Raw genomic sequence first — 19215 nt, 5'->3', positions numbered from 1 at the left:
GTGCTGGCTCGAAGGGCTGAATGGCCTATTCCTGCACCTATTGTCTATTGTCACTCATGATTCTGAGCAAACAGTATGCAGTTGGTTAATGTAATACCTTTATTATTTTGCCTTCAATTTTTAGCAGGTACTCTCCATCCTTTTGGACTTCTTTTGTCTTCTGGATATCACTGCAACTTGCTGAAACATCACCTTTAAAACATTGAAGATTATATTTAGCATCATATCATCCCGATGATACGAAACCTCAATGACAGATGTAGCTAAGAGGAGGGATTCTTGCCTCTTCAGTTAGAAAGGCTGTTTTGCCAGCATTGCACCAATGCAGTTGTGAGGGAGTGCTACACTGTCAGATACGTTGTCCTTCAGGTAAGGTATGATTTCTGGGGTAGAATCAAAGAATCCCTACAGCGTGGAAGCGGGCCATTCAGCCCATTAAGTCCACACCCACTCTCCAAAAAGCATACCACCCATAACCGATTTCCCTACTCTGAACCTGTAACCCTGCATTCCCCACAGCTAATCCACCTAGTCTGGACATACTTGGTCACGATGGGCAATTTTAATGGCCAATCCACCTCACCTGCACATCTTTGGATCGTGGAAAGAGACCAGAGCATACAGAGGAAAACCTCACAGGTAAATGGGGAAAATGTGCTCAAGAGAGTTGCCCAAGAGTGGAACTGATCCTGGGTCACTGGGGCTGAGAATCTGCAGTGCTAACCACCGTACCACCCTAGGTAGTTACAGGAGAATTCCCACCATGATTGGAACAGCAGCAGCAGATATCGCTCTGGCGTCCCAGGCAACATTTAGACCTCAATCAAAATGACTAGCGGTAGATTATCTGGACATTATTTGATTGCTAGTGCAAGATGAGTAAATGAGCAGCCACGCTTCCCTAGAGAACAACCAGGGACTAGTTAGCTCAGTTGGCTGGTTGGCCTGTTTGTGATGCAGAGTGATGCCAATAGTGTGGGTTTCATTTCTGCTCTAGCTGAGATTACCATGAAGGACTCTCCTTCTCAATCACACGCTGAGATGTGGTGGCCCTCAGGCTAAATCACCACCAGCCGTTTCTCTCTGATGAGAGAATGGTCCAGTAGAACTATGGTAATCATACCCTTATAGTACACCAATTCAGAAATACTTCACTGAATATGAAGCACTCTAAGATATTCTCTGGTGCTGCAAGACATCGCAAAGGACAAGTTTTAACAAAACAAAGTTCAAAGTGAGGAAAGTGGGAGTAGGAAATATTGGGCTCAATTTAACATGTGAGCGGCAGCTACACCCAATGTGCTTTTGGCAGCATGCTCACTCTAGCCCAGCATGATTTGGAGTGTTGGTAGGTTGCCTGCTCCTGGCCTAACTGAGGCCACGACGCTTATGAAAGGGGTTGAGAGAGAGACCCTGGTGCTGTCAGTGCAACCCAGTGGGTCGAACCCTGTCGGCTGCTAGCTGGTGGGGGTGGGAAGGGAACCTCTCTTTACACCTCCTCCCCCCACCAAATTCTTGATGCCAGAAGTCCCTTCTTGCAGGTTTCCTTCACAATTCCCCCTCATACCCAAACTTTCCTTAAGGCTAACCCTGGCAAGATCCCAGAATTAGGTGGATGTCTAAGTTCATGGCCGAACAAACCCTGCAACAGCAGCAGCACTGACTGTGATTCCTGCTGCTAATGTGCCTCTGGGCAGAGTTACTGACCTCTGACTGACTGACGAAGAGCTCTGTGAGGTACCATCACACCCCTCGTTCCCCCCCCCACCCCCGGACACTGATAAGCATCTCAATTAACAGGCTACCACCCAAACAATTAAAGTGGTACAAGAGCTCCTGAACAGACAGCAGCTCACTTCTCATATTGATGCTGAGGTTCTGGGGGCCTTATGCTCAGCATATTGCGACACAGTTGCAGTTCCCCTCCCTCTGGCCCAGGAGACCTGGGTTGAAGTCCCACCTTTTGCAGAGGTGTATGGCAACATGCGTGAACCAGATAGATGAGAAAATATCGATAATCCAGCCTGGTTACATTACTCGGAGGAACTAACTGATTATGTCTCACAGGATGCCACATACACTGCTGTCCCGCAGTCATGTGCTGAATAGCAATGCATCAGTTCACCAGTCACACGGACAGCAGCAACAAATAGGTTGCACAATGAGTCCAGAAAAGCGATTATTTCTAACATACGGGAACCAGAACACATGCTGTGTGGGTAGAATAAGTAAGAATACAATTGATAAAATAGAATAAAACAATGTATCGCAACCGAGGGCAGAGAAAGCATGCATGGAAGCAGATTCCTGAACTGTTCCCCTCTGGTGAGGAGTGCTGCTCAGTGTGAGCGTCACTTGTGAAATCATGAAGTCCATGATTTTCCCACGTTATTGTAAATGCGCATACACTGCAGCCTGTGCATCTGCAATTTCCCAACTCTCAGCAATTGCCAGCAACAGTTGCACTGGGATTGCCAGCTATCGGAATCACCTCTACATTGAACAAAAACCATTCAAATGATATCTTTCAGTGTCAGGTTAATAAATGATAAAGCTGATATTTGAGAAGCATTTTAACTTTCGAATGAGGGATTGTTTCAGCATCACAGCGTGGGTGAACTAAAGTCAGAGGGAGCCTCTCATTCTCAGCTGCTGAATGCTGCGTAGTGATTGGCCGCAGCTTGGCAGCGGTTTAATTGGATTTTCATTCCCTCCCTTTTGAATGGTCGCTGTCTGGCTGCCTGCATGTTGTGAATGAATCTATTTTGTTTCTCCAGGCCAAGTTCCATGACATTTGACTGAATGGGAACACTGACACTCTGTTTCAGAGCAGAAGCAAGGGAGGTTGGTTCTTAGTTGGGGGTGCAGGGGTGGGTTGGGGTGGGATGGGGGGGGGAGGTGGGGTTGAATCCTCTCTTTGTTAACCCTCTGGCAATTAGTTGTAGAAAAATCCAACCACTGTTCTCCGTGCGATCTTTTAACAAGAAGGCTTGTGGCAGTATTTCTTTCAAGACTTTTCAACACAGCGCACAGATGAAAGAAGGAATACCAAATTTCCTGATGGTGTGACACAAATTAATTGTTGTTAGCAATGTCATCACATGCGGAATTAAGTTCACTATATCTTTTTCTAAGAATACACAAATGTCAAAAAGTAGAAATCAAGTCACTTACAAGCATCATTGAAGCAAGGAGTCTGGAACTGTGGCTTTTGGTTTGGAAGACACAGTTCACTAAGTTGACTGTTATCAGTCAAGCATTGCACTTTCCTCTCCATTATCCCAACACCACAGGTCACTGAGCACTAAAATAATTTGAAAACAATCTTAATGAGAAATGGCATCATAGAATCCCTACAGTGCCTATTTGGCCCATCAAGTCTGCACAGACACTCCACAAAACATCCCACCCAGACTTCCATTCTATCCCCGTAACCCCACATTTACCATGGCTAATCCACCCAGCCTGCCCACGATGGGGATTTAGCATAGCCAATCCACCTAATCTTTGGGCTGTGGGAGGAAACCAAAGCACCCAGAGGAAACTCACATAGAGACTGGGAAAACATGCAAACTCCATACAGACAGTCACCCAAGGTTGAAATCAAATCCAGGTCACTGGTGCTGTGAGGTGTATTGGTGCACTGAGCCAACATTCCACCCTATGATTTACCTTCCCATAACGTATTTAAACAGTGGAACATTGGTGTTAATTCATTTCATTTTGCATGATTCTGAAATGCATTGTTAGCCACTAAGTCAACTTATTCATTGATGCATAACTGCCTACAAGCCTCATAATTCTGCGTGGCTAATCTAACAAATGTTAAGTTTAAGCACTCCTGGACTTTATTATGATAATCTAGTTCTTGTGAACTCAAAATAAATTTTAACAAAGTGAAGACCTGAGACAAAATCAGAAAGTTCTGGAGGAACTCAGCAGATCTTGCAGCATCTGTACAGAAACAGCAAAGTTAAGATTTTCAGTCCAATGCCCCTTCTTCAGTACTAACAGCACAATTGTCTTGAGCTTATGCCTGAAATGTCGACTCTCCTGCTCCTTCGATGCTGCCTGACTTGCTGCGCTTTTCCAACGCTGATCTCCAGCTTCTGCAGTCCTCAATTTCTCCGAATAGCTGTAATTTCCTGTTTATTCTTCATGACAGCTTCTCTCTGTGGTATCAATGCTTGAGACTTCAGTGCACAATGTGGCTGGTACTGGAGTGCAATGCAATGCTCATGGGGAGCTAGACTGTAGAGATGGCGTCTTTTAATGAGAAGTTAAACTGAGGTGCTATCTAAAGCAAATGTAAAGGATAATGTGGCACTATCCAAATGGAGGTGGACGGGAAGCTGTTACAGTGTCATGAGGAATACACACTGGGCACGGATCTTACATGTCCATTTAGAATGGTCTCGAGTATGACCACTGAGGCAAAGTTGCTCGGTTGTTACTACACCATTCTCAGGATCCGTGTTCCTTTAAGAGCTGTGCAATCAAATACATTTTAGGATCCATTCCCACTCCTGCAGACTAACAGCACAATCGCCTTTCAGTAATAGGAGTCCTCCACAAAAAGGAGACGTATAACTAAGCTGCACTGATTATGAATGAACACAAAACAATTTCTCAGATGGGCTAAGTGGGTTGGGATCATTATAAGCAACTGGTCACTCAGTAAATCCAGATTTTGCTATTTATTTTAGCTGTTCTCCTGCCAATTTCTTCTCTTCCCTTCTTCTCGAGAACATGGACTCCTTGTGGAATCCAAGCATGTAGATGTGACTTAGTTTCTGTACCTCATAAGGAGCCGATTATTCATGTGTTAACTTGAAAGTGGTTGTTAAAGTCTATTGGATCAATAAGAGTCACAACCCTGATTGTGTCCTCCACCATCATCTACTCTCATGCACTTCCAAGTTGGTTTCCTGGATAATAATCGGTAATTTGAGCGGAAGCTATTTTCCATTCCTTAAGCCTGGCCCCAGAGCCAATTTGTAGCATCTCTATTGCCCCTCTGGCTTAATCCAGTGAAACTGGCACAGGTAAAGATCGACTCTTCCTTGTCTATATATTGCAGGTATAGGCCTTGTGGCACTGGGGTAGTGTCCCTAACACTGGACTCGAGGCCCAGGTTCAGGTCACACCTGCTCCAGATGTGGATAATACCATCTCTGATATTATAGATCAGAAAAATAGGCTAGAACGTTTTTTCTATTTATATTGGAGGTACTCAAAAGTTAATCTGAACCAATAGAAAGTGGAGAACACTCAGGTCTTCTCATTGAAATTTGATAACTAAAACTCTGCAGAAAAAAACACACTTGTTCGAACTTTTAAACCCATGACAAAATGAAATCTGGAGTCAATTTTCTTCTTTCAGAAGATAGAATACAAGACTTAAGGACAAATGAACGGCAAGATTAGTTTTGAAACCCAACGTTACCTTGCTCCAAGCTCCCACCCTCCAGCTGGCTATTGGACGACACTCTCTGACGTTACATTCATGTATGTTGGGAGGTGGTGGACCAGGGCATCCATTGATTGATGTTGATGGTAGGTCATATGAATAATGATCTTGGCCAGAGTGGACCTCAGTGCAGTAAACCATCCTTTGCTGATATCCTGAGCCACAGCTTGTTGAACACTATGTAGGTAAAATGAATATGTTTGAGTGGACACTGTGATTCAGAGAAAGCAGCTACAAGACATTATTAATCCTTGACCTGGACATAAATTTTACCTCTCTTACTTACCTTCATCTGAAAATATGGTTATTCTCTACTTGATCAGTAGATTTAGCCCCTTTGACCTAAGGTATCTGTACAATGGTACATGTCTAGACATGGTTAAAAATCACACAACACCAGGTTAGAGTCCGACAGGTTTATTTGGAAGCAGAAGCTTTCGGGGCGCTGCTCCTTCACAACTACCTGGTGAAGGAGCAGTGCTCTGAAAGCTAGTGCTTCCAAATAAACCTGTTGAACTATAAGTCAGTGTTGTGTGATTTTTAACTTTGTTCACCCCAGTCCAATACCGGCATCTCCAAATTATATCTAGACATGGGCTGTAAATTGCATCCAATACATTACTGACACACAGAATGCAACTTAAGCTCAAAACTAATATGGGCATCTTTTTTCCATCATGACATAATGATCCAGTTTCCCAGGGGTCTGAGGGAGATCCAGCATGTTAAAATTGCTGACCATATCCAATGAAACGAATTGGCACTGCCTAAGGTTCTCAGTTGTTAAAAGCATTAATGTACAGATATAAGAAGCATTTGATAGAAAATAAAACAAATGAAATCGAAATATTTCAAACAATAAGTAACTTGAGGCAACTTCCCATCTTAAAAATTGTTTTCTTAGCATATGTCTGCAGAAAAACATGTGTTCCATCAGAAGTGACCAATGCACACAGGTAAAGGAACTTCTTCATCTATATGGCTTTGAAATCTCTAACTTCAGTTTTTCCTGACAAAATATATATTTGTGAAAGTGAGTTGACTCAGATTGTCTCCAACAAATTCTACTAAGGGTAGGTCTTGTTGTATCTGAAATTGACGAAACCTACATTTGTTGTTGTCAGAAAATACTACAAGTAAAACAAAATAAAAGTCTAGACACTTCCCTCACCCTTCAACTTAATTTTGTTTCTATGCTGTAATTTAATGGAAGTGAACCCTAACTGTTGTGTGACCAGAGCATTTGGGGCCTTGATCATAGAATCCCTACAGTGTGGAAGCAGGTATATAGCTCATTGAGTTCATACTGACCCATCCCCTTACCCAATCCCTGTTACCTTGCTTATCACATGGTTAATCCATCAAGCCTGCACAACCCTGGATACTATGGGCAATTTCACATGGCCAATCCACTGAACATGCACATCTTTGGATTGTGGGAGGAAACTGGAACACCTGGAGGAAGCCCACACAAATACAGGGAAAATGTACAAACTCTACACAGATAGTTTGTTAAGATTAGATTAGATTGCTTACAGAGTGGTAACAGGCCCTTCAGCCCAACAAGTCCAGACTGACCCGCCGAAGCACAACTCACACAGACCCATTCCCCTACATTTAGATTTTCAGCTAACACTACGGGCATTTTAGCATGGCCAATTCACCTAACCTGCACATCTTTTGGATTGTGGGTGGAAACCAGAGCACCTGGAGGAAACCCACACAGACATGGGGAGAATGTGCAAACTCCACACAGAGAGTAGCCTGAGGCGGGAATTGAATCCAGGTCTCTGGCGTTGTGAGGCAGCAGTGCTAACCACTGTGCCACCATGCTGCCCACCTTGAGGATGGAATTGGACCTGGGTCCCTAGGACTGTGAGGCAGCAGTGCTAGCCACTGAGCCACCGTGCCAATGAATGAAAGGTTCAAATGTTTTATCTTAAGTCAACATTAAGAAAGGAATATGGGATGAATACAAAAGGAATTAAGGTGAATTTGAGTCAAACACAATCCAGAAAAAGAAAATAAAATCAAGAGAGAGCGACATGGAAAGAAAAAATTAATAACAATATTTGAACATCTCAAACAAATACTGATTACCTATAGGAATGAGATTCATGGATTGAGAGACAGGAAGGAGAGTTTAGATGTCCCTTTCTGGAGAGGTTGATATATGTTGCTAGCACATAGCATTTTCTCATTTTGAAAAGCACTAATTTTCTGTGAGGAGTTAAATTCATGCAACTTACAAGGAGATTGAAGATAAGCTGGACTGAGCAGTGGAGCAACATGAATTGTACAAATTCTTCTGGTGATTGGGAATCCATATGTTATTGTTCACACAAGTTGCTGATGATTTGTACATTAGGAATGGCATGCACGTCACACCTGATGTTAGTTTTGAAGCAATATTTGGGCTAATTTTTTTTCGGATTTGGATTGGAAGTCAACAGTTACTGTTTGTTTGAAGTGACAGTTTGACTTTTTTTTGGGAACCTATCACTAATGACTGTGACAAAGGAGAGTCATGTGAGCTCACAGGAAATGTTTAAAACTTGTGTGGGATACAGCAAAGTCTATACAATATCCACGTTTTATTATGGAAAAAGGTAAATGTGGGCCCCATCATCCCATTTAATTTGCAACTTTGTGAAAGTTGACCCCTGGTTTGCTACTGATTTTCTGGGTACACACTGCCCATGGAGAGTCTTGCTGACTGATGCTATAAAATCAGGGGCAGCGAAATGTACTTATTTTTAAATTTACAATTTTTGAAGCTCTTTTTAAGATCTACTATTCTCCAGTGAGAAGTGATGACAACCACTCACTGTTTTTGGGAGCATGTTCACTTTAAGCATAGGAAGCAGGGCAGGTGGTTTGTACTATGTTTAGCAAAGCATGGGTATTTGGCAACTTTGGTTTATGATGTTAGTGATTAATCTCCAACGTTGTCAGCAGGACAGTAATTTAGTGTCCTGAATGTGCACAGAGGAACAATTTAAGCTGATCTAAAAATGAAACAAAATGTTCTGCCAGCCAGTCTAAATGGATTGATATTGATGGCTCATTTTGGAGAGGCTCCAAACAGTTTTGGTTTCTTTTAATTCGATCAGTTCCTTAATGTGCGTGTGTTGTATTAAATGCTTGTCCTCTGCTGCTAAATTCTCCATATTCAGGTCAATCCTCAGGCAGATTTCTGCATTTTGTCACTTCATTAATCTTCCTTCTCCTGCTTGTGTCCCTTACCAATTCCACTCCAGATTTTGTTTCTTTTCTGTCACTATTCAGATCTGGTATAAATTATTTCATTTATAGCTAACCTCTTTCTCAGCCTGGTTTATAGCTATTAACAAATCCACAAGAGCTGCTGTAGTGTTCAGGAAATGGGGCATGATCTTCAGTTTCAGCTTAATACTGATAACAACATCACACTGAGATTCATTTGGTATCAATCAAATCACTTCACAGGGTATATTGACCATGTAAAATGGTCCACTCAAGGGTCCACCTTTATGGCATCACAGAAGTATTTGCTGGACATTTCATATAACTTATGCAAACATAATAGTGAAATAATATTGCTGAGTTATAAAGATTTTTATTTTTAATGCTCATAGCTTTGACAATTACGTTCTGCCAATATTTAACTAATTCTACTCATTAATTTTTTTCTCTCTGTTTCAGCATAGATCTGTCATCTCTGCCAAAGATTTGATCATTTAAATCATTGCAGTTTGAAAGGTCCACATGTGACAATGCCTGTATTTACAACCATTGCGTTAACTTCATTTCTTAGGTAGTAAAATTCTATGACCAGGAATTTCGAAAGAGTTTAAGTGGTAGCCTCAAACCCAAGAATGGATCTGAGCCAGGAGTGTCCATGTTTGTACAATGTATGCGACTGAAGAGTGAAGATTATGAGGCCTTTTAAATTTTCCAGACCAACACATACCACAATTCCCCAGTGGGCAGGTTGCTTAGCTGCTGCCACGTTTACAGCTAAGCCTGGCGCAGTTCGCGTCTTGGGTTTACATTTTTGTTGAAGTTGCAGGAGAGTGATCAGTCCTAGATTTCCCAAATTGCTTTTCTCTTCCTGAATGAACATCCTCATCACTATCACAAAACAATACCTTTGAAGAGTTGTTAATGTGACACCTTGAACCACACCATTTGTTACCTCCAGATCCAATTATCCCAATGCTTTACTAGCCCATTTCTGTCTTCCACCATCCATTAGGTTGAGTTCAGTCAGAACTGTGATGCCCATTTCATAACTCGCATCGAGTCTCATTCACCCATCACCCCTAACTCAGTGACCTGTATTGGTTCTGGATTTGTCAGTATCTCAACATTACAATATTCATCATTGTTTGCTAATCCATCCTAGTCTGTCCTTACCCTATCTCTATAACCTTCTTTAGTCCTACCATCCTGGAGTATCTCTATTGCTCCAATCTGGTCTCTTCTGCACATCCAGGTCTATCCATGCTCCCATTGGCACCCAATTCTTTCAGATGCCTACAGTCCTATTTCTGAATTTTTCTCTCTACCTGTCGCTCATATTTTAAGTAATCCTTTAAAACAGGCCTCCATGGCCAACCTTTCAGTTATCTGATCTAATATCTCTTTACGTGCATTTGCAATCATCACTCCACCGTAGTGTGTGTCCTGAGGATATAAAGATCTCATATTCCATCTTAATTTATATAGACACTTGAATTATGTCATTCTACAATAAGCATGCTCCTTAGTGATATACCCATTGCTTAATACCAACCTAGGCACTAATGCGTATCAAGATTGTAATGTTGGTCCGCAATAGTTAACTGTTAGAAATGTCATTGGATTCCCCAATTCCATGATGTCCATATTAGTTCCTTGTCTTAGATGACATACAGCATGGAAACAGATCCTTCTGTTCAACTAGTCCACGCCAATCATGTTCCTCAACTAAATGGGTCCCACTCAGCAGCGTTTGGCCTATATCCCTCCAAACCTTTCCTATCCATGTGCTTATTCAAATGTCTTTTAAATATTGGAATTGTACCTACACCAACCCCTTACTCCGGCAGTTTATTCCACACATGAACTTCTCTGTGTAAGAAAGATACCCCTCATGTCCTTTTACCTCTCACCTTAGAAATAAGTCTCCAAGTTTTGAACTCCCAAGGGAAAAGACCCTTGCTATTCACCTTATCTCTGCCCCTTATGATTTTTTAAACCTCCATAAAGGTCACCCCTTAACTTCCCCGCTCCAGTGAAAAGGTCCCAGCCTATCCTGCCTATTTTTAGAACTCAAACACACCATTCCCAGCAACATCCTGGTAATCCTTTTCTGAACCCTCTCCAGTTTAATTATGTCCTTCCTACAGTAGGAGGACCAGAACTGTACACAGATTCCAAAAGTGGCCTCAGCAATATCCTGTATAACCTCAATGGCATCCCAACTCAATATTCTGAATAATGAAGGCAAGTGTGCAAAATGCCTTCTTAATGGTCTTGTCCACCTTTGGCTCAAATTTCAAAGAATTATGTATCTGAATCCCTAGGTCTCTGTTCTACAATAGTATCAGGGCCCTACTATTAATTGCATAAGTCGAGAGTGTGGTGCTGGAAAAGCACAGCAGATCAGGCAGCATCCAAGGAGCAGGAAAATCAACGTTTCAGGCAAAAGCCCTTCATCTGTAACGTTGATTTTCCTGCTCCTCGGATGTTGCCTGACCTGCTGTGCTTTTCAAGCACCACACTCTCGACTCTAATCTCCAGCATCTGAAGTCCTCACTTTTGCCTCAATAATTGTATAAGTCCTGCCCTTGTCAGTTTCACCAAAATGCAATACCTCACATTTATCCAAATTAAACTCCATCTGCCAGTCCTCAGCCCATTGACCCAACTGATCAAGATAGAGTCAGAGAGATGTACAGCATGGACAGACCCTTCGGTCCAACCTGACCATGCCGACCAGATATCCCAACCCAATCTAGTCCCACCTGCCAGCGCCCGGCCCATATCTCTCCAAACCCATCTCTTTGTAATCTTAGATTGTCTTCTTCACTGTCCACTATATCTCCAATTTTGGTGTCATCTGCAAACTTACTAATCATGCTTCCTATATTCTCATCCAAACTGTTTGTATAAATCACAAACAAAAGTGGACCCAGTACCGATGCCTGTGGAATGTTGCTGTTTACATTCTCCAGTCCAAAAAACAGCCCTTCACCATCACTCTCTGTCTCTGTCTTATAAGACAGTATAAGCATTGCTGCATCAGAGTGAAACAGCCTACTAGAGGTAAACACGTTCTACTTTACACATTGTCCAATTATTAAATTGTTTCCACGCTCCCGGACCAGTGAGTCCCCTGTTTGTTTGTTTGATTACTCTTTAAATCAGATTACTAATATGAATCTGCGTATTTTCTATTCATGTCAGCACTTCATCTCCCTGAGTCATATGTTTACAGACCTCTCCTGAAATAAACATGAGTTTTGTTTAGTTGATTGTTTGTTTCTTGTCATGTAACTATTTTTATGACTCATTATTATGACTCGGAGTTAAAGTGAAAAAGTTACAATGTCAGAGTGGAAGTTGATCCAGGGAAATTCCACTCAGTTCCCTCAAAATACTTTTGAACACAGACTTTACATCACAAAACGCAAATTGTCTTATCGCACCTATTGGCTTTACGCAGAATCAGGAGACAAAGGAATCAAATTCCGACCGAGGAATTTAGAATTAGAATCCCTGCTGTGTGGAAACAGGCCCTCCGGTCCAACAAGTCCAAACTGACCCTCTGCAGAGTAACCCATCCAAACCCATCCCCTCCTACCCCAGACTAATGCACCTAACCTACATGTCCCTGAACATGATGGGCAATCTAGCATGGCCAATTCACTTAACCTACACATCTTTGGACTGTGGGAGGAAACACATGCAGACATAGGAAAACGTGCAGACTCCACACAGACAGTCGCCTGAAGCTGGAATTGAACCCAGATGCCTAATGCTGTGAGGCAGCAGTGCTGCCCATTGAGCCACTATGCCACTCAAGCACTCTGCACTTGCTATATCTGTGGGGCTGAGATTTTCTTGGATTGTTATGCAGAGTAGGATGGGAGGAAGGCAGTGTAGAATTATCTGTTCAATGTGACACTTTTTCAACATGACTTGTCAAGTCCCACTCAAAGTGAACTGAAGAAGGCCAGCTGAAATTTCCCAACTGCAAAGAGCTACTTGCAAGCTGAATTTAGTGGCTGTAATACGCAGGCACAAGGTAAATGTATTTTGTAGAAGAACACTGCTGTTGACTTCAATTCATAGTTATTCAGGAAAATAAAAGCAGTCACCGTCACAACCTCCACCACCCCCCCACCACAAGACACTCAAAAACTACAGGTTGCAGCTTTTTTCAAATGTACAATTCTTTACACGAGGTCAAAATAAGTTGTTTTAGCCTACACAAGATGCATTCTTCTGCATGCCATCTCATGACTGCTAACTGGTCGTACACTTTCAATGGATATTATTTGCAGTCAAACAATTCTACTTTTTCAAATTTCATGATGGATATTCCTTTGTTGTAATATGCTTTTTTTTAAAACTCTTCCCAGTACCGGTAGCTTTATGTCTACATTAAAGTCCAATCTTTTCTTTCTAAAGCCATCCACTTTTTAACCGGCACCTTTTTTGAATGAATGTATGTCACAAAGCTAGTCCTTTTTTTTCCCTAAAAGCTCTTCATTGATTCAAGGATATTCTGTTGTTGATTTTTTTTCAGAGGGGTAATAAACCAGGCCGGGCTCCGATCAGACTGCTTTGGTACGGAGATGCAAAGGATTTTGAGAGGCCTTTTGGTTTTATGTAAACAGATGAGACTTCAGGCCAAAGTGGTCATGTTGGAGAAGTGACCTGTAAAATGAAAGGGGAGCGGTCAGCTCTTTAGCTGAGCAGTTTGGTTCAGTCCAGAACTGGTTGGGAATTCAACAGTGAGCTGTGTGGAAACTCTCTCTTCTACCCTTCTAACTTCAACCTGTAAACATCTGACCCTTTGTTGTACTGTGTTTTAAAGGGGGTTTGCTTTTTGGGACTGTTGTGTATATTCGAAATAGCATAATTAAGTCTAATTTGGATAAACTGGGTTCTGTAGAGATTCTTTATTCTGTTCTTCATGTTTCACTGTGTAATTTTGTGAATAATTTTTTTTGTCTGTTTAAACCTGGTAGTCATCCTGACTAACTTAATCTGGGTAATTTTCATTTTACACTTACCAAAACAAATTGCAAAGTTATGGTCTGGGCTGCCTGCTTAAGAATGTTTTGCACGGTCTGGCTTGGTCCAGAATAATATAAATTAGGACCATTCAGCCCATCGAGCCTGTTCCACCATTCACTAAGTACACTAAGGTTGAGTTATAACCTTAAATCTGCATTCCTGCCAATTCATGATAACCTTTCACCCCCTTGCTCAACAAGAATCTGTCTACTTCTGCCTTAAAAATATTCAAGGTGTCTGCTGCTTCCACCATACTTTCAGGAAGAGAGTTCCCAACACTCATGACTATCTGACAGAAAAACAGTCATCTAATCTCTGATTTAAATGGGCAGACCCTGATTTTAAAACACTTAGCCCCTATTTCTAGATTCTGTCATAACACAAAACATCCTTTCCACGCCCACCCTGTCAAGACCCCTCAGGATCTGATATGTTTCAATCAAGTCACCCTTTTAGACTCCAGCGGAGACAAGTCTAGCCTGTTCAACCTTCCCTCAGAAGACAACATCTCCATTCCAGGCATTAGACAAATGAATCTCCTCTGAACTGTTTCCTTTTACTTTCATTGACTCGCTTCCTGAAATAAAATGACCAATATTGGACACGCTACTCCAGATACAGTTTCACCTGCATAACTGGTGTCATGTATGACTGAAACGTAGCCTCCATTCTCTTGCATTCGATTCCTCTCAACAATAAATGATAACATTCTATTAGCTTTCCTAGCCGTGATTCATGCATGAGGACATCTCACAGCACTGCAATCTCTCACCACTCAGATAATATATTTATTTTTAAATTCTGCCTAATTCAAATTTTCCAACATTACAGTCTATTTGCCATATCTTTGCTCACTTATTTAACCCATGTGTATTTCTCGTAACCTCATTATATCTTCTTCTGAACTTATGGATGTAGGTTTGCTCACTGAGCTGAAAGGTTCGTTTTCAGATGTTTTGTCTCCATACTAGGTAACATCTTTAGTGAGCCTCCAGATGAAGCACTGGTAGTGTAGCCCACTTTCTATTTATACCCTTGGGTTGGTGATGTCATTTCCTGCGGTGATGTCATTTCCTGCGGTGATGTCATTTCTTGTTCTTTTTCTCATGGGGGTGGTAAATGGGATTCAAGTCAATATGATTGTTGATAGAGTTTTGGTTGGAATGCCATGCTTCTAGGAATTCTCGTGCATGTCTCTGTTTGGCTTTTGCTAGGATGGATGTATTGTCCCAGTCAAAATAGTGTCCTTTCTCATCCGTACATAAGGATACTAGTGAGAGTAGGTCATGTCTTTTTGTGACTAGTTGATGTTCATATCCTGGTGGCTAGTTTTCTGCCTGTTTGTCCAATGTAGTGTTTGTTACAGTCCTTGCAAGGTATTTTGTAAATGACATTAGTTTTGCTTGCTGTCTGCATAGGGTCTTTCAAGTTCATTAGCTGCTGTTTTAGTGTGTTGGTGGGTTTGTGGGCTAGTGGGTTATCATGATGCCAAGGAGCCTGAGTAGTCTGGCAGTCATTTCCAAGATGTCTTTGGTGTAGGGGAGAGTGGCTAGGGTTTCTGGACGTGTTTTGTCTGCTTGTTTGGATTCGTTGTTGAGAAATCGGCAGACTGTGTTCATTGGGTACCCATTCTTTTTGAATACACTGTATAGGTGATTTACTGCGTGCTAATGAACTCCACAAGATATCAAAAAACAGCTGAAGGCACGAGACAATTCAAAGTACCCAGCCAACATTCTGGCAATTCTACTGAAGATGTGTGGTGCAAAGAAATTGCAGTGAATCTATCAAGTATTCCAGTAGAACTCTAACACTGACATCTACCCAACAATGTGGAAAATTGTTCAGGTGATCAATTGTACACAAGAAATAAGACCAAACAAATCCAATCATCAGTCGAGAGTGTGGTGCTGGAAAAGCACAGCAGGTTCGGCAGCAAGCGAGAAGCAGGAGAATCGACGTTTCGAGCAAGAGCCCTTCATTCAGCACCACACTCTCAACTCTGATCTCCAGCATCTGCAGTCCTCACTTTCTCAGAGTTGATTTTAAATCTAATCATCAATCTTGAGAGCAATCATTCATCATTGGCGATCTCTCACAGATGAGGATAACTCTCTTTCAATCTCGGGGTGAGACCGGAGGTGGCCATACAGACTGATGCAGCCAATGCAGGCTCTGTTGCACTTGGGGCAAAAGATGGTCGCAGCAAGGGGTGGGTGGGATGTTCATGTGGCAGCATGCTTCCTTCACTGTTTCCATCTGACTTCTGCTTTGACCCTGACACAACTCTTGAGGTGCTTGACACCTTTCCGGATGCTTCTCCTTTAGTTTGGCCAGTCGTGGACAAGTGATTCCCAGGTGTCTACGGGAATGTTGCACTTCACCAGTAAGGCCTTTAGGGTATCCCTGAAATCCATCCTCTGTCCACTTGGGGTTTGCCTGCCATTTCCAAGCTGGGAGGAGAGCACTTGCATGGGGAGTCTAGTGTTGGCCATGTGGAGGATGTGCCCACCCCATCGTAGCCAATCAAGGGAGGGTCAGAGCTTTGATGCTGGGGATGTTGGCCTGGTCGAGTACTGTGGTATTGGTGTGTCTGGCTTCCCAGTGGATTCACAGGATCTTGAACAGGCAGCATTAGTGAGACTGCTCCAGGACCTTGAGGAGTCTACTGTAGAGATTCCATGTCTCACAGCCATATAGGAGGGCAGCAACCAGTTTAGAGATTTTGCGGTGGTAGTTACAGCAATAACCTGCCACTGACACTCAGTTCAGGTTCCATCAGGGCGACTTAGCCTTGATTTAAACATTGACAATGGAAGATGGCTGTTGTTGTTGAACATGAATCATTTCAGTCCTAGGTCTAGGGTCCTCAGGGTAGTATCCAAAGCCCACCACCTTTAGCTGCTACATCAATGACCTTTCCTCCATCATAATGTCAGAAGTGGGAATGTTCACTGATGATTGCACAACGTTCAACACCATTCACAAACTCCTTAGATAGTAAAGCACTCTTATGTCCAAATGCAGCAGGATCTGGACAATATCCAGACTTGATCTGAGAAGTGGCAAGTAAACTTTGTGCAATGCTTTATACCAGACAAAGTGCTGAACTGGGTTAGCTGCGTAAATACAATGGCTATAGAGCAGGAGAGAGGCTAGGAATTTTGCAGTGAGTACCTCATCAGCTAACTCCCAAAAACCTGTTGACAATCTACAAAGCACAAGTCAGGAATGTGATGGAATACTCCCCACTCACCTGGATGGCTGCAGTTCCAACAGCACTCAAGAAGCTTGACATCATCCAGTACAAAGCAGCCACTTGACAGCACCCCATTCACATACATGCAGTCCCTCCAGCACAACATTCAGAGCAGCAGTGCGTACTAATGACAAGATGTATCGCAGAAATTCACTAAGGCTCATTAGACAGTATCTTCCAAAGACATAACCATTTTTACTTAGAAGGACAAGGCAGCAGATATATGGGAATACCACGATCTGCAGGCTCGTTGCCAAGCCACTCACCATCCTGATTTGGAAATATATCACCGTTCCTTCAGTGTCACTGGGTCAAAATCCTCTCTGCTTTACTCTACTCTCTCCCTTACTATATGGTGGGTGTACTTAGACCAAACTGACTGCAACAGATCAAGAGGGAGGTTCACTACCACCTTCTCAAGGACAACTATGGATGGGCAATAAATGCTGGCCCATCCAGCAATGCTGACATCCCATGAATGAATAAAGCAACACAATCATCAACATGGCATTCATCAGAAACTCCTAAAACTGGCAAACTCGAGTCTGCAACATTTCGCTGATTCAAACTATTTAAAGACCAGACAAAAGCTGAAAGATAGGATTAACATTTAATGACACAGTTATATATAATGTATAATCATCTTAAATGGTGGAGTGGGCTTGAGGGGCTGAATGGACTATGTCTACTCTTATATTCAATGTTTCTATTCTATATAATAGCTTTAAATCTCATTCTATAACATTTGGAATTGGTACCAAAGTGCATTTTAAATGATTAATCAAAAATGGACATGCACGGCTTTCATTGGGATGTTTGCTTTTTTTCTGTGTTTAGCAAATCACTTGTTTTTCCAAGAGACTACTGTCCAAAAAGATAAACATGGAACGAGTCTGAATTATTATTTATACTGCAGACTCAGTGTCACAATCAGATGCAGTTAAATAAAATGAGACAAAGCATCCCATCTAAGTTAACTCCCCAAAATGGAAACATTTTAAAACACACCAAGAGCTAATGGACCTCCACTGAGCTGCTTAACTTGTGGAAATGGTATAAATTTGGAAGTGGATAATGGTGAAGTGTTTTTAATTGGTTTAGCAACTCAACTATGTGCACAGAAGCAAAATATTTTATTTATTTTCTAGAATATTTGATTAATCAGAAAGACATACAATGTGCCATATTATACATGTGTCATGCATTGCCAGTCAATCACATTCAGTTGTGGTCATGGAATAAACAGCAGGGAAAGTTTCTGTCTGCTCTGTGCCTGGGAACTACACAGATCAGGGGAAAAAGAAGGGAGACTTGAAACAACAGTCTCCATCACTCCCACACTGTTTTAGTATTTTCAGAAATGCTTCTAGGTTGCACTGGGTTTGCACACCTAGTAAAACTATTTTCATAGGCTAGTGACAGAAAATTACACTTGTGAATTAGATGTTACTCTCCATATTCTTCAGGAAAGAACACTTGGGAATGTTGCCGCACTTTGATCTTCATGACTACCCTTTACTCCTCAGGCTGTTGTTGGCAATAGAGGGTTTGAGTTATGAGGAGGGGCTGGACAGGCTGGGACTCCTTTCCTGGAGTATAGGAGGTTGAGGGGTGGCCTTATAGAGGTTTATAAAGTCATGAGGGGCACAGAAAAGGTGATTAGCCAAGGTCTTTTCCCACGGGTGAGGGATTTCAAGACGAGGGGGCAAATATTTAAGGAAGAGGAGAAAGATTTTAAAAAGGACTGAGGGGCAACTTATTAAACTCCCAGACGAAGTGGTGGATGCAGGTACAGTCATAAAGTTTAAAATATATTTAGATAAGTACATGAATAAGAAATGTTTGGAGGGGTATGGGCCAAGTGCAGGCAAGAGGGATTAGTTTAGTTTGGGATTATGGTCGGCATGGACTAGCTGGACTGAAAGATCTGTTTCCACGCTGTATGATTCTATGGCTCTTAACATCTCATTCGATTCAATAGGCATTTTTCAAAGGGTTCCTGTGACATTGCAGTAGTCTCCCTATCTTTGATCCAGAAGACCTGGGTTCAAATATCACCTGCTCCAGAGGTGTGTCATGTCACATCTGAACACGATTAAGAGAATCAACATCTTTCAAATTGAAGAAATTTGTGGCACAGGAAGAGACCAACTAACTCTCCTGCCAGTGTTGACTGAAAAATTACTATTCAACTTAATCCTGCTGCCCAGATCTT

General features: G+C 42.1%; 1 protein-coding gene across 6 annotated transcripts in view; it reads right to left on the bottom strand.

Moving 5' to 3' along the window:
• The window catches only part of LOC132824993 (A disintegrin and metalloproteinase with thrombospondin motifs 20-like), a 383141-nt gene that overhangs the window by 22908 nt on the left and 341018 nt on the right, over positions 1–19215 (bottom strand). For 5 of the 6 annotated variants that reach the window (XM_060839950.1, XM_060839951.1, XM_060839953.1 and 2 more), the window contains 3 exons: positions 5447–5647; positions 3175–3304; positions 98–192 (listed from right to left, as the gene is read on the bottom strand). In XM_060839950.1, coding sequence (XP_060695933.1) covers positions 98–192; positions 3175–3304; positions 5447–5647 — 426 coding nt within the window. The remainder of the gene's footprint in view (positions 1–97; positions 193–3174; positions 3305–5446; positions 5648–19215) is intronic. The other variant, XM_060839954.1, reaches the window with a different exon arrangement.

Source organism: Hemiscyllium ocellatum, chromosome 19 (genome assembly GCF_020745735.1).
Source record: "Hemiscyllium ocellatum isolate sHemOce1 chromosome 19, sHemOce1.pat.X.cur, whole genome shotgun sequence".
Lineage (NCBI taxonomy): Eukaryota > Metazoa > Chordata > Chondrichthyes > Orectolobiformes > Hemiscylliidae > Hemiscyllium > Hemiscyllium ocellatum.
The sequence above is the reverse complement of the archived record's forward strand: the minus strand, read 5'-3'. Positions and strand labels throughout refer to the sequence as shown.